General features: G+C 35.7%; 1 protein-coding gene across 2 annotated transcripts in view; it reads left to right on the top strand.

Annotated features, from left to right (window-relative positions):
* The window catches only part of CEP170 (centrosomal protein 170), a 95001-nt gene extending 68725 nt beyond the window's left edge, over positions 1–26276 (top strand). Inside the window, exons 11-18 of one of the 2 annotated variants that reach the window (XM_026041078.1) lie at positions 3257–5086; positions 10155–10389; positions 12808–12985; positions 14409–14576; positions 14832–14920; positions 21032–21125; positions 22933–22984; positions 24090–26276. In XM_026041078.1, coding sequence (XP_025896863.1) covers positions 3257–5086; positions 10155–10389; positions 12808–12985; positions 14409–14576; positions 14832–14920; positions 21032–21125; positions 22933–22984; positions 24090–24370 — 2927 coding nt within the window. In that variant the 3' untranslated portion in view covers positions 24371–26276. The remainder of the gene's footprint in view (positions 1–3256; positions 5087–10154; positions 10390–12807; positions 12986–14408; positions 14577–14831; positions 14921–21031; positions 21126–22932; positions 22985–24089) is intronic. The other variant, XM_026041076.1, reaches the window with a different exon arrangement.
* Positions 26277–26904: the final 628 nt, after the last annotated feature.

Raw genomic sequence — 26904 nt, 5'->3', positions numbered from 1 at the left:
AAAAAAAAAAAAAAAAAAAAAAAGAAGTAAAAATGCTTTTCTACATACATCATTTTTGAAGACTTACTACCATCTACACAACAGGTCCAATAACCTCCTGTTAGACACTGGTGAGTATAACATTCTTTTCCTCCAGCCTATAGCAACTTCTTAGTTTATACTTTTTCATGAGAGTGTAATGTTCTCTGCTTTTTTCTTTGTTATAGCTGCTGATTTTCTTCAGATTGTCAAGAATCCATGTCTGATGCAATTTCAGAGCAAGCAACATCTTTGACCTTTAATTCAGTCTCTCGGAAGACTGCAATTTCAACTGATAAGACCAAGTCTTTCCAACTGCCAGAGTGGAATCCTGGGATTCTCTCCCTCTTTAGGCTAGTAACCAAATCACAGTGCTCTGCGCAGCAGTCAGGCCTGCAGAACAAACTGAAGATACCTACTACTCAATACAGTATTTTTCTCCGGAGYGTTCATTCATTCAACATGAAATATAAAAAAAGCAAAAAGCCAATATCAAGTCCATGTTTTTTTACCTTAATGTTAGATTTGCTGGAACGTTTAGGTAACTTTGTTTCTCTCTGGGCTAGATGAACTGAAACCTAGCYTGAACTGCTTAATCTTGAAATCTTGAATCTCGTAGGATCTCATAGGTGTGTGTGGKTTTTTTGTTTTGTTTTGTTTTTTTCAAATTCCCCCTGCTTGTATTGGGATCATTATGGTTGGAAAAGAYCATTCTTAATTTAGTTGTGGCTAATGTAACCAAAAAAAATTTACTTTTTTGCCCTCAGAAATCATTTGTTCTTTCCTCAAAAAAAGCCATGCCTCTTCAGAAAAAAACCTAACTTCTAATTCTGTGTATTGTTCAGACACAAGAAAAGGAAGACAGAGCACAAATCATTTCTAGACTTGAACTTTTTTTTTACTACTTTATTTTCTTTACTTTTACATAAACAGCAACAAYGACAAAAAAGAATCGGAAGCGTTATTTGGAATTTATTCCAAAAGGAAAAYTATGTATTGATTAATGACTGAATGTATATTCAGGATTGTATTCAGCAGATGAATGGTATATGTAAGCATTCCTACAAATGCTTTTATTAAATACAGCTATTTTTCTCATCATTTATTCTTTGCAGCAATTTCACATGGTTTTAGGAATCTAGAAGTTGAGACCATTTAATAAAGTAAGCAATAAAATAACTTCAGCTTGAGTCTCATTTTACTACTTAGAGTGGATTCCAAAGAATATTTTTTTTTATGTTGCACYATATAAACTTCTCTCATGGAAAAGTGAATGGACAAAATGTATTAGTATGTATATCCACACTGCAGAAAAAAAGAATCAGGCAAATTAACTTGCAAAAGAAATTGTGTTCCACCCAAACAGACAGTGTTTATCTCTGCATAAAGGCTTGTTTCTGATGACACAGCTGGTGTATGTTCATATTAAATAGGCAAGGAGAGTAATTACCAGTATGTTTCAAAAATGGGACTATTCACTGTTAAGTATTTATTACAACACTTTAAGTGTCCATATCTTTTACCTAAAGAGCATTCCACAKCCATAGAGAAGTTGATGAAAATGCTTTAGAAACATTGCATTTGTTTGACACTTTCTATATACTTTCCATATGTTTATATCTCTATACATTTCCTTCTTTATGTGGCGTAAAATCATTCTTTTTGCGCTCTGTACAGCAGTACCCATAGTAAGGTTTGTCTTCATGAGTAGCACTTCTCAGTCCTGCTACAAGCTATGTCACAGTGTCCCCTGGCACTGCAGCTACTTCCTTGAGGAGGAGTCTTCAAGGGATAGGCTGAAACCCCCTGGTCAGACAAGATTGAACTGTTGAAGGAGAAAGTGCAAAGGAGAGGGAACTTAACTCTATTAAGTAACTGGAATTTTTAAATGTGTCTGTGAATGTAAAACTTGTTTTTCTCTTCCTATTACAATATCATTCTGATACTCATGGATGATTTGTTGTGCACTTATTTCAAGCTACTGTGGGAGCACAAAAACATTAGGTTCATATATACAGTCCTGTTGTGCTCTGTTGGCTAAAAGAGTTTGTTTTCAGGGACAGCTTATTTCAAGTAGCTCATGTTCTTTTGAACTTGAAATTTTGTCCTTGAAAACTTTCTGAGAACAACTATAGCCTGTATTATGTAGTATATATACTAACATTAGAATGAAGCAGAGAAAATTGACATTGTACCTGTGCAGATGTTCATAAAACCTCCCCTTTCCCCATTTGCAATCACAGAGTCTCTGCAAGGTAGTAATTAACCAAATGCTGCACAAATGCACCCTTACTTAATCTCAACCCAAATTGTTCACACTTGGGAAGAAAGCAGGTCTGTTTGTGGCAGAGCAAGAGGAGGGTCTGTTCTGTCTCTGCATTTTTACACTACTTCTGAAATTATTCTTCCTACACTTTCTGTGTCTAGGAAGCAGGTTTTTCTAGCCTGGTTGGGTCTTTGTGGTGAAAGGCAAATGTTGTATTGCTGTRATTTTATTGCTAACCTTTAAATGTTGTTCGGGGGACACAAGCTATATATTTAGCGCTTGTGTTGTAATGAGTTTGTATAGAATAAACCTCCTTTCTATGACACTTTCAATTTTTATATTCTAGCTCTAATAAGATATGTTTTTTTAATCTATGCAATCTCTCTAATATCATGTATTATCTCTAATACTTGTTCTAAAATTATTACATTAGTACATAAGTCTTTGTTGCTTTGTTACATAATTATTTTAATGGCAAAATGAAGTTGAGGGTAATTAGCTGTATTATTTATAGTAATAGCTGTATTATACCTCCATAGTTTGGAGGTAGCTAATCTAATTCACAAACATATTTTCAGCTCTATAATAATGACCTGTAAAGAAGAAATCATACTTAATAAGACAAGTAGTTATGGGTTAAATTGAAAAAATCAAGCTCAGATTAAAGTTTAGGGGAAAAAATCTAGAAAGTTATGAACTAAAATCATTTCTAGGGATAGTCAAATATCCAGCACCAAAGATTTTGGGAACTTATCAAACCTTTCTTAACATATATTTATCTATTCTGTTTGTCATATAATAATAATAGTATCTATAATATACAGTTATATATAATATGATCAYATAATAATCATAGATCTTGACATATATTTATCTTTTATCAGTTCTCTTTGACTTTATGTTACTAGTTTTATGTAATCTTAGAAATTTATTGTTTATATTTAATGCTTTGTATTTCTTTTCACTTTTTAGACACMGACATCAGTGAATCTGGTATTTCAGTTAAAAGCACTGGTTCAGCTGCTTCTATGACTGGTCATGGTGAGCGAAAAAGGAGGACACTTCCACAGCTTCCTAAAGAGGAGAAAGTGAATGAAACGTCAAAAGTAAAAACTACCTCTCATCAAAGATCAGAGATAGGTGAAAAGCAAGACACTGAACTTCAGGAAAAAGAAACTCCAACTCGTACCCTGGATCCTGATGGCAGAAGTATGGCAAAGGCAAGCAGAACAGTGAATGGTCTTTCACCCAAGGCTGCTGGAGARAAAGTTTTTTCTTTCCCCAGCAGCTGCTCTTCTAGTAAAGAGAGAGCTGAAACTGGCAAAGAAACTTCCGTTGTAAAGCAAGCGTTAGCAAAAATTCAGCAACAAGAAAGGAAGGAACAAGGACATTGGACACCCACAAAGCAATCTTCAAAATCTGTTGCAAACCAGGCTGAGAAAGCTAGGGAGGAAATTGCTGTATCACACAAAATGTTGGATAATCAAGACAAAACTCCTGGACATGCTACCGATAAAGCAGAAAYGAAGTTGGTGCAGAATGAGGTGAAAAGAAGGAAAAACGAAGACTTTAATAAAGGACAAAGTCCTAAAACATCTGGAGGAGAAAAAAAGGAATCCTCAAAACCATTAGTGAGGCAAGGTAGCTTTACTATAGATAAGCCTAGCACAAATATACCTATAGAACTTATTCCTCACATTAATAAGCAAAGTGTACCTCCTGTTCCTCTAACGCCTGCAAACAGAATACGTGAGAGAAGCGACTCCATGGACACTGACTCTAGTATAGATACAACACTCATTTTGAAAGACACAGAGGCTGTAATGGCTTTCCTTGAAGCTAAATTGCGTGAAGAAAATAAAACTGATGAAGGTCCTGAGACTCCTAGCTATAACAGAGATAATTCCATATCACCAGAATCAGATGTAGACACAGCCAGCACAATCAGCCTGGTTACTGGTGACACTGAAAGAAAATCCACACAGAAGCGGAAGAGCTTTACGACTTTATATAAAGATAGATGTTCTTCTGGTTCCCCTTCAAAGGATGTTTTAAAGTCTACAACAAGTGCTAGAGAGAAGGTAGAAAAGAAAACTAAAAGTCGATCTTCGGATAGTGGGTCTAGAGCTGATGCTCGGAAACCAGTGCAATCCAGTGGAAGAATGAGACAACCTTCAGTGGATTTGACAGATGATGACCAAACATCTAGTGTACCTCATTCTGCTATTTCTGATATCTTATCCTCTGACCAGGAAACTTACTCTGGCAAATCACATGGAAGAGTTCCTTTTGCCTCTGCAGATGAACTTTTACATTCCAAAATGGAAGGAAAGTCAGCTAAATCAAAAACCTCTCCTGTAACAGCTGGGCAATCCAGTAAATCTACCACCCTTCCAAGACCTCGTCCTACAAGGACTTCTCTTTTGCGCAGAGCGCGGCTTGGTGAAGCCTCAGATAGCGAACTCGCTGATGCAGATAAAGCCTCTGTGGCTTCCGAAGTGTCCACTACAAGTTCTACATCAAAGCCTCCATCTGGGAGGAGAAGTATTTCCAGAATAGACTTGCTCGCTCAGCCTCGTAGAACTCGGCTTGGCTCTTTATCTGCACGGAGTGATTCTGAAGCGACGTTAACTAGAAGCACAGCCTCATCTCGTACCCCTGAAGCTATCATCAGAAGTGGCGCAAGATTAACTTCAGCGGGAGATGGTAGTAAAGTTTCTGCTAGAACTCGAGCTAATAGTATTTCTCGACTTTCAGATTCAAAATCCAAATCTCTGGCTTCAGCTCATAATTCTCCTTCAGGTACGTGAGATTATTTGAAACAGTTTCATAAAGTAATAGGTAATTTYTTAAAGTGCTTTTAAGGAACAGTGTTTATGAAGCATTCACTGAGTTTTGTTAAAGCAGTATTTTTTTGGAGGGAAAGGAGGCAACTTCATCGACAAGACTTATGGATCTTTCACGTTTAAAATTGCAAACAGGAATAATGTTAATCCTTTGGGAATCTTTTTTTTTTTTTTTCCTTTTTAAATCAAAGCAAAGAATGTAGTAGTGCTGATTTGCATGGCACAAAAATAGAGCAGAAATGTCTTTACTTGCATTATAGAGGTAAACCACAATCCAAGGGGGTAAGAAAAGGAATAGCTTTCTTCCAATAAAATGTATTGCCACCAAAGCTATATATTGTGTTTTACAGCTTCTCATTCTTGGCTGATATAAGCATCTCTGCTGTGTGCGTTTGCAGCAGGGCTGTTGCTCATTTGTTGCTTGTGTATCCTATATGTCCTTTTATAGGATTGTTAGCCATCTTTCCCAGGCAAATAGCCATGGGCTGCATAACCGATCAGCAAAATGGAMATTTCTGAGGAGATACAAGGAGATATTTATTGAACTATGAAATTGTATCTATTGTAGTATTATAACAAGTGTCTGCAAAGACACAAGAAAGTGAGAAGCTTCAGAGAGAATGCTAAGATCTCTTACAGGAAAAGCTAGAATGTTTTTGATCAGAGATGAAAATTGCTATTTGTAGTCTGAAAGGTGGCAACATTAGGTCAGGGAAGAGTGTCAGTAAAGATTGATTTTATAAGTTGAATTTAATAATTAACACTAGTTCACATTCTAATGCTGTTAATTTCAGAGAAGGTAAAACTTGGATGTTACTTGGCTGCTTTTTTTTAGTTATTTTTTCACAAAACTGTATGTGGATTTGGAGCTTTGTGCTCTCGCAGCCTGTGCCTTCTGAAGTTCTCCATGTTTGTGACATGGAAATATTTTGCCACTTCTGCTCTGTGGAATGTTTTTGTTTCTGATTTACCTGCATTTTTGTTTCTGATTTACCTGCAAACTCAAATTTAAGGTGGCGTGTATAAAACACTCTGTTTTCTAGAGAAAAAAGATACTGTCTTTTCATGACCTATCCTAACATAGCTAGCTATCCTGGAAACACCATTGTTTAAAGAATCTGCAGTAGAAATAGCTTCCTTTATGAAAAGTTTTATCAGTTTATATACCAAAATGTGGGAGAAGCATATTTCACTGTAAAGACAAAAAAGGAAAGAAAAAGCTACTAAGAATACCTTTTATTAGTTTGTTTCCACATAAGCATATGTAAAATATCTTTGAATATCATGTTATTATTAGGCAAAATACTAAAAAGTAATTCAACACAAATTTGGGACCCAAAGAATTCCTGAGCTTACTTTTGCTTTGTAGAATATCACCTTAATAGCAACTTCTTTCAACTTCTTTCTGCTACTTAAACTGCAGTACTTTTGGAAGCTGCTAATGAAGTGACTGAGGGAAAAAATGTCTCTGCTTTGTTTGGGGGCAGACTTAAGATAAATATGACTTGTTTTCATGTTTCCCTTGACTGGAAAATGAATAGTCATTGCCAATAACACAGCTTTTTTTTTATTTTACCTGAAAAAATGGTTAAGAGCTAATTTAGGATTATTCCATAGGCCTTCTCAACCAGAGTCCACTTAATGTTTCAGTATTTTAGATCTCTGCTTAATACTACCAGCATTTTTTTTTTTTACATTTAGTCATATGTGCCTATAAAAGGAAAAAAGAGAAAAGAAGAATCTAGTTTGGGGATTTTTTACTGCCATGTATTTCATGTAGATGAATTGTAAAGTAGTAGCATTAAAATTGTCAGAGCTGTCAGCAAGTCCATAATTTCAAGGATTTTTTTAAGCCTTGGTGCTGTTAAATACTGCTTGCTTTTAAATGAAGGGGCAAGTAGATAAATGGCACATCGTGGATGAGAATTACCAGCATTAAAGTAATTATCAGGGTGTTTCTGTGGTAGGAGGCTTGATAACTGACAACACTGTAAAAACATGAGAAGCAGGATTAATAGTTTTACAGATTTAATCCAAACAATGAAAGATTTAATCAAGTCTCTGAATCATTTTTAGCTGCAGAGTTTCACCAATAAAACAAAAGGCAGATGACCTTTTCTTGCAGCTGTGAAGGAAAATTGAAGATGCTGTTTTGGGAAGAGCTATGTATTGGGAAAAGGAACAAGAGGTTTCAGATCAGGCTTTAAGCAAGTTTGTTTTAGAGGCAGATTTTCCTGTTTTTTTTTTTTTTTGTTTGTTTGTTTTTTTGTTTGTTTGTTTGTTTGTTTTAGAAATTTGTGAATCAAACAATGGCAAAAAGCATTAAGCTGCAAATGTAGAAATGAAGCATTAATTCACAGCAGAGAGAACCCATTAAGCAACTAGTTGACAAGCCCTCAGCCGCTTGGCTGCCTTGCTGACCTAGTTGTCATTGCMAATAAGTAGAGGACAGGTTCAGAGAAGCTGTCGAGATATCTCTGAGAGAATTCGAGGGTTTGAGCAAGGAGAGAAAACAAGCATGACAAGCATTACTACTAATGCTGTTATCTTTAGTGCTGTTGCAATATAGAGCATAAAATTTCAGGATCCTTGGAATATATGAAGCTTGAGAAAGCAATACATCAATGAAAGGAGAGTATTTTACAAAGGATATGCTGAGTAAAGTCCATCCTGAAGTCTTAAAAGAGAGATATCATGAGCAAGCTGCTAAACTTGCTCCCTTAAGTTGTCCACACGTGGTACTTCAAGCAGGCTGCTTACCAGTTTAGGTGCCAGGTCYGGGAGATTTTTCTGGCAATCGTTTCTGATATTTACAGTCTTTGGTGCCCCAGATGCCCAAGCTGCTTGCTGGATTTATGCAGATTTCTGAAAGCTATAATCACATTTGTGGGCTGCTTAACTCAGAACTTGTCTTAAAAACATAAAAGTGCAAATATATAGCTAGCTGTATGCAAAACACGCTTGGTTATTGCTTGTCATAAATCCTACAACTTGGAGATTTTTACTGTTCACTCTCTCAATTTTTTTCCCATGTTAATGAGCCACCTGTTTTTAACATGTAAGCAAACGCCATTCTAAGGTGGTGTAAAATCTTAATGACCTTAAAAATTGAGAGAGGCTTTATGGCACTGTGTAGTTAATTGTTATTGATATCATTTCATTTAGATTGATATCATTTCATTTAGATAAATAGATTCTTTCTGATTTTGTAAAATTAATTGATTTTGAATGAATGTATAACTTAAAAAAACTTTTCCCGAGAAGTGTGGGGGAATTCTGTATGAAAGAGGGGGTTTAACACTAATCTCAGCAATAGATTTTAATTAAGCAAATATTTCAAATTTGAATGTTTTAATAAGAATTAACATGATAAAACACTATTTTGTACACAGAGAAATCCAAGCTTCTCCCAGACCCAGATCCTGCTCTTGAAACTTACAGTGGTAGAGTACTAGAAATCAAATCTGTTTCTGATATTTCACTTCTCATTCAATCTTTAGTTTTTAAATATATGACTACATATGCTCATTGTACAGTGTTGAGTTTCTGGACTAGCTCAAATGAGAGAAGTTAAGATGAATTTCGTAATTACTTTGATGGATTTAATTGGAATTGGGACAAAGATTTTTAACAAAAAATGGTTGATAAATGGGGGGGCCCAACTCATAAAGTACTCTGGACTTCGGTCATACATTGCGTGCATGCTATTGGTGGGGAAATGTGCTTTTTCTGCTTATGTTCTACTTCCCCACGATCAAAACATGTTTGAAATGTTTAAAAAAGAATAGTAACTGAATGGAGAGACATTTTGCTTTTCTTCAGTTAAATTATTGAAGTTAGATTATTGAGAAAACATTAGTAGAATTGGACATGGTTTGAAGCCCACGTACTTCAAATTAGGCTTATATTTAAACCTGAAAAAAAATGCAAAAGCATATTTTTGTTTCTAGCCATTTGAAAAGCATTATTTATGAGAAGGGTTGTAAGCTTGTACACCACTGTTTTGTTGTACATACTCTAATTTCTATGCATTACAGAAATATTTTCTAAAATTGAAGTAACTTTCAGATTTTGCTACCTAAATTTACATTGATATACACTTTTTTAAAAAATGGTTCAGAAAGAATCATTTTTACTTCTTGCTTTTTTCTTACTCATATGATAAAAAAACCACCAAAAGGTGAACATACACATTTTTTTTTAAATGTCTGCAGTAGAGCCTAATGAATAACAGTGAGTTTTGCAGGTATTTCACAAGTTGTAGTGATGAGCACTTCTCTATGACCACTGATATGTAAGCCCACTGAGGTCAGCTCTTCTGAAACACTTTTCCTAGTCTTYAGTAGTAACTCGTAGGGCAAGGAGAGCCTCCTGCTTCTTTTTAGTTCACTTATACTTCTCTCCACCTCTGGCAACATGGCTGTGTATGTTTTATGTATTTTATACGCTGTGTATGAGGCTGTGTATGTTTTTTGCACTGATGTTTTTGTAGGTGTACTCCTCATTTTTGAAACACGATAGTGCTTATTTTTTTCTGTATTAAATGCATTATGTATCCTCTAAAAGTTTTATGCTYGCTTTATGTAAGCATGTGGTCAAGAATTGGTGCCAGCTTACTCCTTCCTTCATGCCTTTTCAGTTCTGTGTGCATCACTTAAATCTGGAATGTAACTTGGGGAAAAAATCTGCAGAAAAAGTGCTATCTGACTTTATACTTAAATGTTAATGAATTGGGCCCTTGTTTTGTAAATACACTTTGCCTGAGCTTATATGCAATTACTGACTTTTACCTCATTTCTCACTCATCATTATACAAAGAGCATCGTTTTATGTTTTATTAATCAATATTTATTATTTAACACAAATTTTGTAGCTTTCTTTTTAAGATGTAGTCAAAACTTCTGTAAGGTGTCTGGGGATTGATAATGAATAGCTGCTTATTTCTGTGGTATTGCTGATATAACTTTGCTATTTCTTTTAAGAGATCCTATAATAATTCTTTTTTAATAATTAAACTAATTTAGTAAGTGCAAGATGGAGGCGCTTTCCTACAGATTATGCTTCCACCTCAGAAGATGAATTTGGATCAAACCGTAATTCCCCTAAACATACCCGTCTACGTACCTCTCCAGCCCTGAAAACCACACGACTGCAGAGCACTGGGACAGCAGCTCAAAGTAGCAATACATTCAAGCACAGAATAAAGGAACAGGAAGACTACATTCGTGACTGGACTGCTCATCGCGAAGAAATTGCAAGGTTGGTTTCAAAGGAGTGCCTCTAAAATAGCAAAGATGTGTATCCCCGTGGTTGTGGGGGGGGAAGCGAGCTGCTGGCTTTTCTATATCATTCTACTTAGAGTTTCCATTTGCCGTCCTAGCTCAAAGGATAATTTTGTGAGAGATTGGCAACACACTCATGTTACCAGCATGTCATTTGCTAATGGAATATGACAGTCATTGCTGATAGCTAAATCTCAGAATAGAAACTTCTGGTCATGTTAGTAAGACTTACAGATGTGCTTTGTGTAGGAGTCTTGGTCTCYAACAGTCTGTTTCAGGAGACAGAAGTGCCTGGTTTTGCACTGACTTTCTGTTGCTATTGAGGTAAAATTTCAGACCGATGTATAGGTGAGCGAGAAGTAATTTTTGTCAATATGAAAGACTGTTCTCACTTTARTTTTTAGTTTATTTAGATATTACTTCATGTTAAGTATTTTCTAATTTAATTCCTATGTGTTCATCAAAAAGTAGTTTCTGCTGTTGCAAGTGCCTGAGCTAGGGTCGCAATTCCTTGGTTACTGCCACTAGCACTGCGCTTCAAATGAACCCTAGCAAAGGTAGTCAGTTCTGCAGTCAAGTAACTGACTCTTCTTATCATGGTTCTTTTGTTTGAATTTGAAACCAATTTCACATTTGTTCACATGACTAGTGCTTGCCGTGGTGTTTGTCTAAGAAATTAATTGTTTGCCACTCATGTTAGAATTGTTTTCTTATGAAATTTTCAGGATTCATTTGATTTCTATGTAGACTGAAATGCTGAAATGTTACAGAATTTGCTTGAATGCTCTTGGTGGAGAAATGTGCTTTCACTGCTTATGTTCTGCTTCCTTGTGATYGTTAAATACCAAAACTTGTCCCAGAAGTTCAGACATTTGATAGCATGCCTTTTATTCTCTGTCTTTAAAAATTGATGTGGCTTTCTGAAAAAGAAGAGGTAATTGCAGTAGTTTAACACTGAATACTAGCTCAACTTGCAGGTTTAACAGTGCACATGAATAAGAACATGAAACACAGAAAAAATGACCCACAAGCAATGTAGTAATTAGGCTTAATTTGTTAAGATAGTTATAGACACATAGCATACTTTATAAATAATTTATGAATAATTAACCTGTTTTTACTTTACTGTTCCAGTCTTTCATTGTGTGAATTCAGAAATAATGTTTTGAGTGATTGCAGGTAATTGCAGAGTATGGATTCCACTGCCATATTCGGATTGTGGGTTTATTCATGCCACACAAGGTAGTGCTTTATCGCTCTGCTAGTGCTTAGTTACAAAATCCAGTGCTGAAAGTTGACTGAAAATTTCTATAGTTATGTTTTGTCTTTCTAGACTGTCAGTCTTAAACTCCATCTCTAGCTCAGTAGCGTCCACTTATTTTGGCTTGAAGACAGAGGCAGTTTCAAAATAGTGGAAGGAGCCACAGCCCAAACTAAGCAGCAGCCAGTGCCGAGTGTAACCTCACTGCACAGCTCCTAGATTTTTTCCAGATCTTCCAAACTGCTGCTTCCAAAAACATTCTAAGCTGGAGATTCAGGCTACTTTAGTTAGTGGTGGGTGTAGTAGCAGCTCAAAGGCTRCTACTCAAAGGTTTTAGAGCGGTCCACCAAGCATTTCCTTTTCACACCTCTGCTGAGGTAGGCAAGCTCTCTTCAGGGCTTGTCTGCTGCCAAGCAGATTAAAGCTTGAGCAGTTATTTTGTGGTGCCATGCACAAGCAGAAAAGGAAAAGCTGCAGAGGAGCAACTGCAAAGAAAGACAGCAGTTCAGAGCACTTCAAAGAGCAGTGAGTCTCAGGAGTCTTTGACTGGGAAGCGAGATGMGCTCGTGCTGTCATATCCAGGTAGGCATGTCCTGTCCTAACAGGAATGTGTGCCTTGATCAGTTTTGAGCATTGGAGTATTTGTTTGGAAATTCAGGCCTACAAGCAGCTTGTTCTGAGCAAGCTGCAGGCCTGCTGGAGGACCAGAAGTTCTGGAGAAATTCTTTATAAGTAGGTTAACTATAGTACAGCTATAATACCTGTAATGGAACAGATAATATCTGTATTAAATCTAAGATATGCTGTACGTGTCAGCTTCACTGCATATATGCAGATCATCTGTGCAATATGTTCACAGTAATTCCAATACATTTCAAATGTTGCACTTACTGCCCATGTTGCACATACCTCTACTTGGGAACACCACAAAGGAAAGAMGGAAGCTCTGTCTAAAAGTTCCAGATACATTTTACTAAGATTTTGTGATCAGATTTTGAATTTATAATGACATACCCATTATCGTAGAACAATCATGATCAAGAGCTAGAACACAGAAGCCCAAAGGCTGTAGGCTGCACTCTGCTGCTCTGGAATTATGTGCAGGGGGGAATTTAACACTGTCTTTATTACTAGGATCAGTCAAGATCTGGCTCTCATCGCACGGGAGATCAACGATGTAGCAGGAGAGATAGATTCAGTGACTTCTTCAGGCACTGCCCCCAGTACCACAGTAAGCACTGCTGCCACCACCCCTGGCTCTGCCATAGACACTAGAGAAGAGGTAGGAGATCTTCATGGAGAAATGCATAAGGTTCTTTCTTTTCTTTATTTCTTTTGCTTTTAGCATTTTGCATAGCCTTTTTTTTAGTTATTTCACCTAACCTATATGCATGATCTCTGCATACTCTTTTGATTTAAAATTCCTTCACATTTTGACAAGTAAGCGACCTAGAAATGAGTTAATAAACACGGTTTGTCAAAAAGATCATCCAAATGTACRGTGTCTGTCTGTCTCTTTTTTTCCACAAAGCATAGGACAAAATGGCTATTTGTTTCTTGCTTGTCCAAAGCCTTAGATACCACTTGGTAGGMGTATCTAAGCGCATTTGCCTGAATATATACAAATGTGTACATATAATACTTTGCATAGCTGTTACAAACAGAAAAGCCCCTCTTTCCACAATTGCTGTGAAAATTTGTTCTTCTGAACACTAGAAGTCAGTATTAACAATACCCTTARATCTTCTTTTCTAATAACATTCTCAAAAAATGCATTGAAATAAGTTTGCCCTGTGCTTCTGCTRGTTCTTATTTTCTTTGACTTTCTTTAGTGTGCTGTTGTATGAATATTTTGACTAACTTGTTCTAGTAACCATCACAGGTCTAATGCTGGTAAATATTTTCAYCTGATATGTTGATCTGAATTTAAATCATCTCTGTCTACCATATTACAATTCATCCTAATTTGTCATAAATGTTTACTATATTTTTTCCCTCATAGTGCTACCTTCAAATTATATTTGCTCATTTTCATGTACATAAGGTTTATTTAATACATTAGTTGACTGTGTTTAGTATAAGGCTGTTATTTTCTGTGGAAAAAAAGATATAAACAGTGATTAAAAAAAAATCCATGAGCTGCGTACCCACTAGAATTACAACTACATTCACCTAGACTTTTTAAAAATTATTAGTAGTATTAAAGACTTATGGCTATACTTTAGCAAGTAGAAGCGTGATCCAGTTAGATCACACTGACTTACATATTACTAAATTCACGTTTATTTTCTTCTTTAAAAAATATTGTGCAGTGCATACGTGCTGCTRCCCATAGCAGTGTCTCCTTCCTGTATATATAGATGTTTCTATAACCGTATGACTAATTTGTTTGGATAAAGTTAAACTATGGTACTACTGTATGAATTTGACTGATAATTCCATTAATCATGGAAAGAAATCTAGGACTACTTTATAGATAACTAACTTGCCATCTACATAAGCAAAATTTCCATGAAGTTTCTGTTGCCATGTGTGTGGAATTAAAAAAAATWAAAAAAAWTCATTTTTACAAGATTTTGTTACATAAGATTGCAATATTTGATATCAGACCAACAGTAATTTTTTTATTTAATAGGGTTCTTGTAATCTATTTCAAATGGAAAAATATTAGTCCAATGATGCATCATGCTTATATCCATCAGATTTCATAAGCTGCATCTTTCTTTTCCCYGCAGTTGGTTGACCGTGTATTTGATGAAAGTCTCAATTTTAGAAAAATCCCTCCGCTAGTGCATGCCAAACCACCAGAGGGGAACGGTCGGCCTGCTGATGGCAGACCTCAGCTCACGGACGCCCTTGATCCCCCAACAATTACCCGAAGAAGAACTTGGAGCAGAGATGAAGTGAGTACCCAACTTGTTTTCCTTCACAAGTCCCTTTTGAGCTTTCACAGTTGTAAACCCAGCTAATATTCCAGACACGGTACTTTGCTACATGTAGCATTCTAGTAGCTTTTTTTTTTTTTTTTTGTATAGGATATTGATTAGAACACAATTGTATTCTTTTCAACTTAAAAAAAAAATACAAAACTTAGGTAAATGTTTGTAGAGTTCCCATTGAATTAACAATATTTTTTTTTCCATTAAAATCTATTGCAGGTTATGGGGGACAGCTTGCTTTTGTCCTCAGTCTTCCAATTTTCTCGCAAGATAAGACAATCCATAGACAAAACAGCTGGCAAAATCAGGTGTGTTTTTTTGTCTTTGTAATTACTGTTCTTCTGTCACGAACRTTCCTACCTGTTGTAGTTGCATTTTGAATACAGATAGAGTAAATATATTGGTAGCAACTATTGTTTTAAAGAAAGCAATGTTCACTTTGGCTTTTTTTAGTGTTCAAAAACATTTGGAGTGAATAGTTATTCCATTATTATTTGTGCTTCATATTATATGAAGATAAATATCAACAGCATTTGCATAAGCAGAGCAATATCCATCATAGTCCAACACTGTTCCAACATAAATGMTCTGAAAAATCCACACTACCTCTATACAAGTCCCCTAGAACTCCCTYCTTAAAAAGATAGGATTAAAATGTTGCCGAACTGTAAAACTGGACCAACCAAGCTGGTCTAGGGATTGCCYATTTTAGGAAGAAAAAGCAAATGGAAGAAAGAGCAGTTTAATAAATGCTTCTGAAAAAATGATTTGTTTTGGAGACAGATGATTAGACAATGTAGGAAAGCAGTGGTCTTAGAAAAATCTTGCCTCATTCTTCTTTCATGCCAAAGGTAGGAAAAAAATCCTTAAAGATGTGTTAAGATCTAACAAAATTCTATACAACAAAAATTAAAGTAGTTGGTATCACGCACATAATTATTTTTTTTGTCCTCTGCTCACACATGCTTAAAGCAATAGTTCTGTTCCTCTGAAGATATCAGTGAGCCCTAGGAATATAACTCAATTTATAAAACAAGCTACAGCAGCTCACATTATTGCCTCGAAGGATTGCAACTGTAATATAAAATTCTTATTTCATTGTATGTGAAATTCTTATTTCAAGTCTTGAAAAGCTTTAACTAGATGATTGCAGTAATTCCTAYTGGTGATAAAATCTTTCCATCTATATGAAGCTTAACAGCTTCTCTGCAATTTCACACTATACTTTTTTCACCTTTACAGAACATGGCATTTCTGTTTAATTGACACATATATCACCATGATTACCTTGAGAAGCTTCTAGCATAGTAATCAGCTGATAAATTTTTGAAATGGCTGTAGTAAATAAAACAATAGAATTTTTTTTTAACACTTTTTAATGGTGGGACCTTTCAGAAGGAACAACTATGTATATAAAGCAGTATAATAGCATCAAGCACTGTTGTCCTAAGTCCTAGATACATGCTGACAACCATTAAGTCTGGGTTTCATATTCATTCCAGCATATGTACTGTCTTCCTCTAACTTTCTTCACTGCTTGACATCATCTTTCCCAAAGCTTAAGAGTTCATTTGCCCTTATCACACAGATGCATCTGCATTTGGATGTCTGTGCTTTATTACCCTTTGATATTCTGTGATAAAGCTTTTTCTTCCACACAGCATCAGAGTTCAATTTCTAAAGCTTGCTTTTATTTTCCGTTATTTTGAACCGCTATTTTGCCCTGCTTATATCTATCCAGACTTCTGCAGAGTGAATTTCCATGGCACAAATATTTCACCCTTGCACTCCTYTAGTCGTTCATTGTTCCAACTCAAATCAAGTGATATGATTCAAGATTTTGTTTTCAACATCACTTCTGGTCTATCCTTCCCTCACTGTCAAACCTCTTATTCACAGCTTTTGCTCTCAAATTTCCTTCCATAACAGTTGACCTACTTGTTAAATTTTCAAACAGATATTTTCTTGTTTTCACCAATGCCACCCTCATGTTTTAAGYACAATTCTGTGGGAAAATACTGTGAAATCCATGCAGAAATGATTACCAGGATTTTTTTTGCTGCTAGAACTGCATTATCAGTACAACAATCTTGCTTATTAACTGACTGAATTGTGGTAGGTTTCTAGGGAGATAGGTAAAGTGTCTCAAAAGCAAAAAAAAAAAAAAAGTGATTCATACTCTACTTACGTTTTTGTCCTGATATTCTTGTTAATTGGACTCTTCATAATTTATTTATAATTTATTGCCAACATTGCTTCGGTTTATTCAAAATAAAAAAGCCTGTGAGTTCAGCATGATGATTTAAAACAAATGTATGCATATATATCTTTTCTGAGGAAACAAGATAGCTATAAAATAGCTATATTTTAGCTTATATTTGGCTTATAGTTTCCTGAGTTTATAAGAGGTTGGTCAGTCAGCTACGTTATAATTAGTGTAGTAATGATATGATCTGTTATGACATTGTAAATATAAGAACACCTATAAATATGATATGAAATCTCACTTGCTTACTCTAAATGTGTAAATCCACAAGATATAATGGAAAAGCTTTCATCAGTAAAAAACAATTTACCATTTTCCTCAGGGATGTGATCAGACTTGCTTTGTTAATGACAAAATGGAAAAGGGTGCAATTATACAGTCCTATTACTTTAAATGAATTTGAATAATAGGAAAATATTCATAATATAATTGGAATTTGAATCAGAAAAGTTAACAGTAGTCAAGAATTATTTTTTAGGGATCATATAAAGAACCAGCGACCTATGTGCATCAAAGCAAAGATAAGGTGAAACAAAGATGTTAGCCAGCATACGCTAAACAAACCTAAATTCTAAAGATAAGTTGCATTGACTGGTATACTTCTGATTTCACTGACGCTAAGCAAACTAAAATATCTCCTCAWTACAGATGTGATGAGGTGCAGTTGAGACTTGCAAGCTGGCAGATTTGCCAGCTGTCTCTCTTCCAGAGAGTACTTGAACCTAAAAAAGGAAGAGAAATTTTCAAAGATGCCTGTAATTTCCAGTAACAGTTGTGTACTTGACTACGTTTTGTGCTTTTAAAAGTCTTTCCTAAAATTTAATTGTTTACACATGTAAACCTCCTTCACAAAAAGACAGGGCAATTACAGTTTTTACAAAATGCATCTTATAGATTAAAAATTATATCCCTCCAAGCTGAGCCAGTTAGAAAAAGACATGCTTCCTGTAAATGTGATTTTTTTTTTTTCCTGTAGTATTTTAGTTTCAATAGCTAGCTTTACTAAAAAAAAATCATTTTTGCTTTGGCTAAAATATTGACATAAATATTTTTAGTCATTTTTGACGAGAACACCTACTAGAAATTAAAATGAGTTGYAAAGAATAATGAAAATCAGGTTGAGAAGGAAATACCTTTTTGCCTGACTTGTTTCTTTCCCTCTTTGATTAGAGCTGCCATTTCTTGCTTTCTCATTACAGAAAATGTCAAAATTCCACTGAGTTTTATTTTTATTCCTACCTTATTTATTTTTTTAATGTAATTAAGAAAAAGGACTGAAGGAAGCTTTTGCTGCTGTAGTTCTCTGTTAGATTCTGGAGTGCAGACCAGGCTGTTCTGTTCCAAGGCCAGCACGGTGTCCTGCTTGACCCAGATTCAAGTGTCCAAATCTTTCCTTTCACCAACTCCTTTTCTTAAGGATGTGGTTATAGCTGGGGTTTTGCTACGTTGCTTCTTTATATTATATCTCTATCAATTACTGTGCRATTCACTTAGGTTTTCATCCAATACTGTATTTAAAACTAAATTATATTTTAAAATTACTGCAACTTTCATATCATGTATGAAACTTTCATATTTCAGTCAAATCTCTCCTAGCAGCCTCTAATAGTGGCTCCCCCACTGCTAGACTGTATACCCAGTTTGTTTTGCTGTCTTTATACRTTGCAATGAGCTTGCAGGACTTTCAGAGATTGTACAAGGAAAAGGTAAGTTGGTATTTTAGAGGCAGCCTGTGTGATTTTGTCAGTGTGGTACAGTATGAAGGTGGCATTATTGCCTTGCAGCAGGCAGGGACGTGTTCAGCCAAGCAAAATGTAGGTCCTTGTGGGTACCAACTTGTCAGTCTCTCGTGTTCCCTGTCAGGCCTGCTAAGTGCAGTAAAGGAAAGATGAGGACTGAGCACAATCAAATAATGGTTAGGAAAATTTGTCTGAGAAAGGCAGACTAGAAAAGCAAGAGTAGGTAAGGATAGGCAAATCTAAATATATTGTTTTACTGCAAAGTCTATGATAAGGAGGAACAAGAGCAAAGAAGATAGTGATCCAAACGTTCAGAAGGTTAAAATGTATTAAACCCTGAACTGGAGGAAAAAAAAAAAAAAAAAAGAAAAAGGAAAAGAAAAGAAAACAATAAAAATGTTGGCAAATAAAAGGCAAATAAAAACTGGAAAAAAAGTTGTAAAACGGCAATAGTCATTCTAAATACCAAAACTCAGTTGTTCTGCTCACTTTATAGTAGTAATAATGATAATGCTGTTTTCTGTTTTCCTTTCAAAATAATTTAAATAAAAAGGCCTCTGAAATGTAAAACTTTGAAGGTATGAAGGATAATAGCATTATCTCTAAAAATAGGAAAGCTGAATCTACCACTTGCACAAGAAGAAAACCTTAATCACATACCTATTGTGGAAGCATTTAAATTTAAAATGAATAAGGCAAATGAACACACACACACACAGTGTCACAATAATTTATAGATTTCTTCTATTAGTGATGCTAGTGATGTTTTCTGCTAAACACAACCTTATGTTTTACATTCTTACTGATTTCTAAGGTGACATAAACGCTATTAATGTACAGAAAGGGTAACTACATATGATTTTTCTGTATGCTAACTCCAAACATTTCCGACATTCAGGTTATCTGGTGTTCAGGCTTGCATTATTATAGTTAATCAATTTTTTGTACTCCCTTTCAGAACACAATTGCAATTTCAGAACACAATTGCCATGCTCTAATGATCAAATTCATAACAAGATGATTTCACTACTTGAGAACATAAGCTCGTTTGAAGGAATTTAATGTTTTCTGCACTGCAGCTTCAATTACTTTTACTTCCATCCCCCCTAAAGCAACCTGTATCATTGCTCAACTCTTTCTGTAGTTTAGATATTAACACACTTAAACCACTTGCAGATGGCATTTGCCTTTATGCCATTGTATTATGTTGTTTAAATAATGCTTCCACTGACTGAAACATCTAATAAAAAACATACTTCAATTTTGATATTGAAGCAAGTGTGAGTGAAGAGAAAAGAGCAATTAAAACAGCTGCTGGATGGTATCCTGCCCATGGGCATCCATATACTGAGAGGCAGGGTACAAACTATGCATAAATAGACTTTCCTGACAAGATAGTAGTTGAGAGTGGGATTTTTTCCATACACCAAGTAAGAATAACAGAACTGCAGCATTAAGACTGCCAGCCTCCTTTGAAATCTTTAGTCTTTGAAGTGCTGAGGTGCAATGTATCAAGGATTTCCACCTTGAAAAAAATTATTTGCTCTGAGCCTTAGCTACTCTAGTAACGTCTTGAAAGTATGCAACTTCTTGTTCATATCTTTAAATGATTTTTTTGCTTAGCAGTCTTACTGCGGCTATTTTTATACTTTTATCTCTGAAAAACCATTAATGGTTGCTGCAATTATAGTTCCAACCAAGGTTAGTATCCAACTATAGCAATTGGAGAAGTAGAACATTTGGAATATACTACCTATGTCTCCATAGTGTCACATACTCATAAAAAGGAATACCCAGGTCTTAAATATGCATAGATTAATTTTTAAAAAATTGTCTAATTGTAGGCAACTTAAATGATGTATACRATATGGCAAATGAAAACAATGACTTTTTTAAACAGAAGACACATCATTGAACCATATATGTGTAGTTTGTGCTTTGAAGGTTTTCAAGCATTAGGAAAAGTTGTCTTCTATGAAATGGATTTTTATTTAACTTCCTAAATTATTTTATTTTTCATTAATATAAAACACAAATATAAGAGTTGCATTTATTTAACAGTGTTATTTTTCTTTTATATTTTACGACTGTTGCAAAATGCAGCCTTAATAGGGAACTTTGACTCCTATAAAATAGTTGGATTAAAAAAAAATTCTCTCAGAGCTGAAGGAAAGAATCTAAAGTGTCTTTTCAAGAGACACTACCAAAAATGGTATTGAAACTGCTGAAATTGCCTATACTTCCTTGAAAATCTAAACTGCATGGTTGTATTCTGTCATTTTTTTCAGATTTCATTTTTATTCAGTGTTTCATAGGCTGTTTTCTTCTGTCCTGCATCTGATGTATAAGTGATAGGGTTTTGGGGTTTTTTTTGTCTATTTTAAATAAACTGTTCTTGCCTGGCTTTCTTATAGAATATTATTTAAGGACAAGGACAGAAACTGGGACGAAATTGAAAACAAGCTGCGAGGTGAAAGTGAAGTTCCAATTGTGAAAACATCAAGCATGGTATGAACTGTTATCTTTTCTGGGGTCAAATGAGCCTCCTCCTCATTTAATATCCTAATAATCAGAAGAAGAATGTATTATCTTCAATTATATAAGTACAAAATTAAATGAAAAAAGAAACCTAGATACTCAGCACAGTTGAAGAATAAACATAATCCTTCTTAAAAATTAGTAAGCATTACTTTCTTATGCATAAATAATCACAAGTAATTAAATGGGGAATTATTCCTTACATAAAGAATAATTTAAAATCGTACAACAAACCAACACAAACTCGGTAAGTCCAATTAAAGATAAGAGAGCAACCATTAGCATTTTTATATTCAATTGGTTTTAAACTAACTTGCTTGGCAGTCTTAAGCTAACTTAGCATTTGATTATTAATATTTAAAGAAACGTATTTTGTTTCTTTTAAAGAAGTCATATTTTGATATGTGTGAATGAGAAGAACCTGTAGCTGTATTGCTGTAAATTCACTCTTCAAATCTATTTTTGTGCTGAAGTGCTAACTTCGGTGCACCATCCATAACCCCTGCTGAATTGGGGCAGACAGCTTTATTTTCTGAGGGAAAGGTAGGAGAGGAGATTCCTGCCCACAGTCTCGATAATTGGCTGTCACAGATGCAGAGCTTCCCATTGACTTGAACTGCCCAGCCCTTCTCTGTTATACAACTGTGAGTTATTGCACCATAAGATGCATCCAGATTAATTTTCCCTAATAGTGTTAAATAGTTGACCAGTATTTTCTGCTTGAATAATGATGTGTTTTGTTTGGTTTTAAACTAGTCATTACAAACTCACTGTTATAACCTACATTGACAGTTTTTTGGAGCAAGTTACCTATGAAAGTTTCTAATGTTGGAAATATGATAACATGAGAAGTTTTTCTTATTCTATCCATATCCAGAATATGATCAGTCTAGTGTTTTACATTTATGTGCATTGCATTACATACATTAAAATTTCATGATTATATAATTGGTGTAGGGAGTTCATTTTAAAAAAAATGTTGATGTGGAATGTGCTCAAAAATAACTTTGTAAACTCCAACATTATCAAGCTCTGGGTTGCCCACATMAAGTTTATTAGTACAGAAATCTTCCAATGGATTTCTAAAATCCGTTTCTTTGAAAACTAATTCCCAGCTTTTAAGGACACACAAAGCCACTGGTAGCTTTTTAGTSGTAGTTAGCAGTATTCTTCAGTATAGGATTCTGCAGCAAAATTAACATATTCATAATTTGACACGTGGTCCATTTAATGATTCTTGTGCTTCTGACTGACTCGCCGTGTCCGTGTTAGTAAGTTATGCAGTACCCAGGGGGCAAATCTGCAAATTAGAAGAGCAGCAAGCACCTGCCATCCCTGCTGTGCAGGGTCCCACGGGCCCTGTGCCAGCAGCTGCAGGCCAAATCCTGCTGAACGCGTCTCACTAACTCTTCTGACTTGCATCTGTACAAGCTGTACAAGGTTCTGTATCACCATCTACCTCCTTAATATGGGATTTATTCTGTCGCTTTCCTGTAATGGCTTGCTATGACTTAGCCTCATTTCTACAGAACAGTGATGTCTGTGCGTGAGGAGAGGTAGCGTAGGCAGGGGTGTAGGGGACAGAATGAAATTTTGTTGATTTGGGCAAATGGCTGGTCAGGAAGAACTCTTGTTCTTAGAGAGATCCACATCTGCCCAGTCTGAAGTACTGCTGCCCAGGATTCATGAAGGATTATTAACTTTGACAGGCAGTTCAAATCTCTCTTTTCTTAATGACACATGTCCTTAAGCATTTGAATATTTGTTTCTTTTCTAGGAAATTTCATCAATCTTACAGGAACTGAAACGAGTGGAGAAACAGCTGCAAGGTATAAATAGTTTTTTCCTCTTTTTATTGTCTACTTCCAATTTCTCATGTATAGAATCATAGAATCCTTATGATTAGAAAAGACCTTCACAATCATTGACTTCAGCCGTAAACCCCTCCACATCTTTCCCATTAATCCATTGCCCTAAGCGCCTCATCTGCACGTTTCTTGAACACTRGCAGGGGTGGTGACTCCACTGCTTCCCTGGGCAGCCTGTTCCAATGCTTGGCTACTCTTTCCATGTAGAAATTTTTCCTGGTATCTAACCTGAACCTCCCCTGTCACAACTTGTGTGTGTGTTCGTTTATATTCAGTATGCAGTTCAGTATATTTTAGGACCGTAATTAATGGGAGATCTCTAAAAAGCTTTATCTGACGTGATGAAATGTATGTTTAGGACTGAACATTGACATCTTCAATTTACTGAATTCATTCTTTGCAGTTGTGCAGGCCTCATCCTATAAATTTAAAAGTTTACTTATTTGCTTTTCAGTGCAAAAACTAATCTAGGTATATAACGTAGAGGAACCTGTTGTTTTTATAAAGTGTGCTATTTAGTCTTCTATTCCTTTTATCAAAATCAACTTAAAGAATTAATTTATTTTAAAAAGTTACAACCGTATTTGTCTATTGTTTATCCTTGGTTTAATTTAGAGGGTGGAATTCCTACGTAGTCAATATTTACGTATAATCATCATTGTGGTGTAAATATCCTATATCCGTTATTATTGATATTCCGATTTAACCCTATATTAATACATCTTTTAAAATATTTCAGGAGGAATCATTAGACACCTCTGTGGAGAAATCTATTTRTTTCTTGCCCAGCTCTAATTAAAATACACTGAGGTGTTGCAGATGATGTTGTTTAGAGTACGCTGCTAAGAAACAAGGCCCAGAGATCTAGACCAAACCATTTCTTTGTGTACAGACTAGCGTTTGAAGGAAAATTAATGTGATACTGCAGTAATGAAAAGCCCTCTRATAAGAATGATAAAAATGTGTGTTAGTGTAGTTTAAATATGAAAAGCTATTTTCTTGTGCAGAAAATCATGATTTATACAGCTTCTCTACCCTCCCCTTTGCTCTTTCCCCGACTGCTTAGTGATTAACGCCATGATCGACCCCGATGGCACCCTGGACGCCCTGAGCAGCTTGGGCTTCGCCAGCCCCGTGCTGCCCGCGCAGGCGAAGCCGAAGGCGAGTCCCGGCGCACACGGCTCCCGCTCGCCGGCGCAGACCAACTGCCAGGCCGAAGCGCGGGCGCCCCGCGCGGCCGCCCTGCCGGCCCCGGGCGACATGGACGGCGTCGAGGCCGACTTCAGCATCCACTTCAACAGGTTCAACCCCGACGGCGAAGAGGAGGACTCCACTCTGCGTGAATGACCCCTTGGTGTTGGCGCAAATCCCTTTCACGCGGAAYGTGTAGAAAAAAGTGAAAAATCCTAATGTTGGTTTTATAAATAAATGAAATGGCTTGGTCAAACAGCAGTTGTTTTGTTAAACCAGTTTTCTTTAACTGTGATGCTTTGATTGTCACACAAATCCTTTTCAGATCATAAAGATAAGCATAGATACCAGTGTAGAAAAGCAGATTGTGGCAGGTTTGCCCTTTGTGGTTGTGTGCTTTGCAAAAGAATTATATCAGCAGTTTTCCCTTAACAATTTATTTCTTTTTAAAAGCCATGCAAGCATCTAACATTTAATGTTACTGAAACCCCAAATCTTTTTGCCAAGCTGCTCTATGAATGGATCTCCTCCACTAAAGTTTATACAGAACTGTTGAACAGTTGCATTTTGATTCTGAATGAGATGATTTATATAGGAAACATTATCTTTGACTATGATGACATATGACTGCAAAAGGTAAGACAGATTTCACCAAGCATTCTTTCCTTTGTACCGAAACCTCAACCAGTTCTGTGATTTAAATAACCTCGTTGCTGCCTAAATTGTCTTGGGGTTAAAAAAAAATTCACATATTATGTTTGCACTAAGATTTGCTGGGAGTGGTAGGTGAACATATCAATATCATTAAACAGCAAACAGTGTTTTGGTGTACATAGAAAACTGCTAATACTGTACTAGTATGAACATTGCAGTGTTTTAATCCACTTTCTGAAAGGACTATTTGGCACTTTTTGACCTTGTTCAAATGTCTTTTTGATGTTAATGAAAATAGAAGTATTTCATATCTCATTTCTGTCCAAATGTTTGTTGAAACGAGCAAACAGAATTAAACATCCGGCAACGTGGGACATTAAAAAGCATATTGAGGCAAATGGGCTCTCACCAACTCAATTGCAAAATAAGCTTATGAGAGAAATTACTGTTCCTTGGAATGATCATGAGATGTAAAATTTTCTTTAGGGGACTTGGAAATAGAGTTGTCATAATTTGCTTGATCGATAGATGCACTCCTGAGCAAATGATTTGCTTCTGTATATTCTCCYGTAGTCTTGCTAGTCAATCTCTCTCTGTCTTGCCTATTTAAAAGGATTCTGGAAGAAAACTGCTAACATAGACATTTTGCTTATGCCACTGACAAGCAAGTCTATTTAAAGTTTCCTATATAAGCCTATTTTCCTTATAAGTTGTCCCAGTAACTTAACATTTGGAAATAATAATTAAAAAAAAAGTAAATTACTTTGTATTTCCAGAACACTGTAATTTGGAGGAATGTTATTTCTGTTAAATGTAACTAATAGACTGGAATTTTCCTATGTTTGCATCAGTCTCTATATACTAAGGTTAAAGATACAGTTTTGCAGCTTTTATGAAATGGTCTTTAATATTTCAGCAATAATCCTCTATGACATTTGTTTTAAAAAAAAAAAACTTTCTGTACACTTTTAAATTGTACAGGCTTTCAGAAGTCAGTAGAAGTTGGACCAGTTAATAAAAATGCAAAAACTTTTTTTGTAGAGATGTAAAAACAAAACCACTAATCTGTTGTATAATGGATTTCATATTTTCTTTAAAAAAATAAAAGCAAACAGCCTTCTTGTATGACTCAATATGCTCCAGCTAACCATGGAAGCCTGAATGACACTAGTTTACAGAGGTTATAAGAAAGATTTAAGAAGAGGCAGAAGGGCAAAAATAACTCAAAGCTAGAGTTAGGCATTGAAAACGGAGTGTACCAAACCATCACCATAATTCCTTCTTTTGTTTAATGCTTGGGAACATTATTTTTCTGCATACTCAAGTAAAGATAGGAAATGGTTAGGAAGGGTTAATGGTTCAGGCTCTTTGTGCAAGATCCTATTTGTGTTCTTTCAGGCGTTTATGCCTTTATGTTCTGTAATAAGCATTTTGCATTACTATGTTCTTATTTTGTATGGACATGTTCTCCTTATTTATTTTTGTTACATTTATTATGTATGTTATTTTGTTATATGCATTTACAACTCCATTTTTAAATAAAGTGTTTCTGGAACTTTGAAAATGTGTGAATAAGTAATTCTCTTTATACAGAACACAATAGTCTTTCTGTATTCTAACTTTTCTCTTAATATTTTCCTCTATTCATCACACTTTGAGCAAAGGTGGTGCAGAGATGGCTTCCAGAAGTCCTTGTGAAGTGCCCCAGAACACCACAGTGCTCTGCTTCCTGTGGGGACGAGCAAGCAGGGCTCTCAAGCAGCAGCAGAGAGGACGGGGCGTTTGAGCGATTCCTGCTCACTGCTCTTTATTCCTCCCTTGCCTGCCTGTCTGCTGTCACATGTGGTTGTAACCTGCAGGAACAAAGCTGAGCAAGATTGGGTACCTGGTGACAGTRCGGTGGTGTTTAAATACAGCCTATGCTTCATGCCCAAAGTAGCTGGTCCTTCAGTCTCAGAAGATGGTGGTTTTTTGTGCCACAGATTAAAAGTCAGTCAGGTAATGTTTGAAGGCCTATGCAATTTTAGCTGGCAATA

This window comes from Nothoprocta perdicaria, unplaced genomic scaffold (assembly GCF_003342845.1).
Source record: "Nothoprocta perdicaria isolate Ctin4 unplaced genomic scaffold, notPer1 scaffold_278, whole genome shotgun sequence".
Classification (NCBI taxonomy): Eukaryota; Metazoa; Chordata; class Aves; order Tinamiformes; family Tinamidae; genus Nothoprocta; species Nothoprocta perdicaria.
This window is presented reverse-complemented; position numbering and strand designations above follow the sequence as displayed.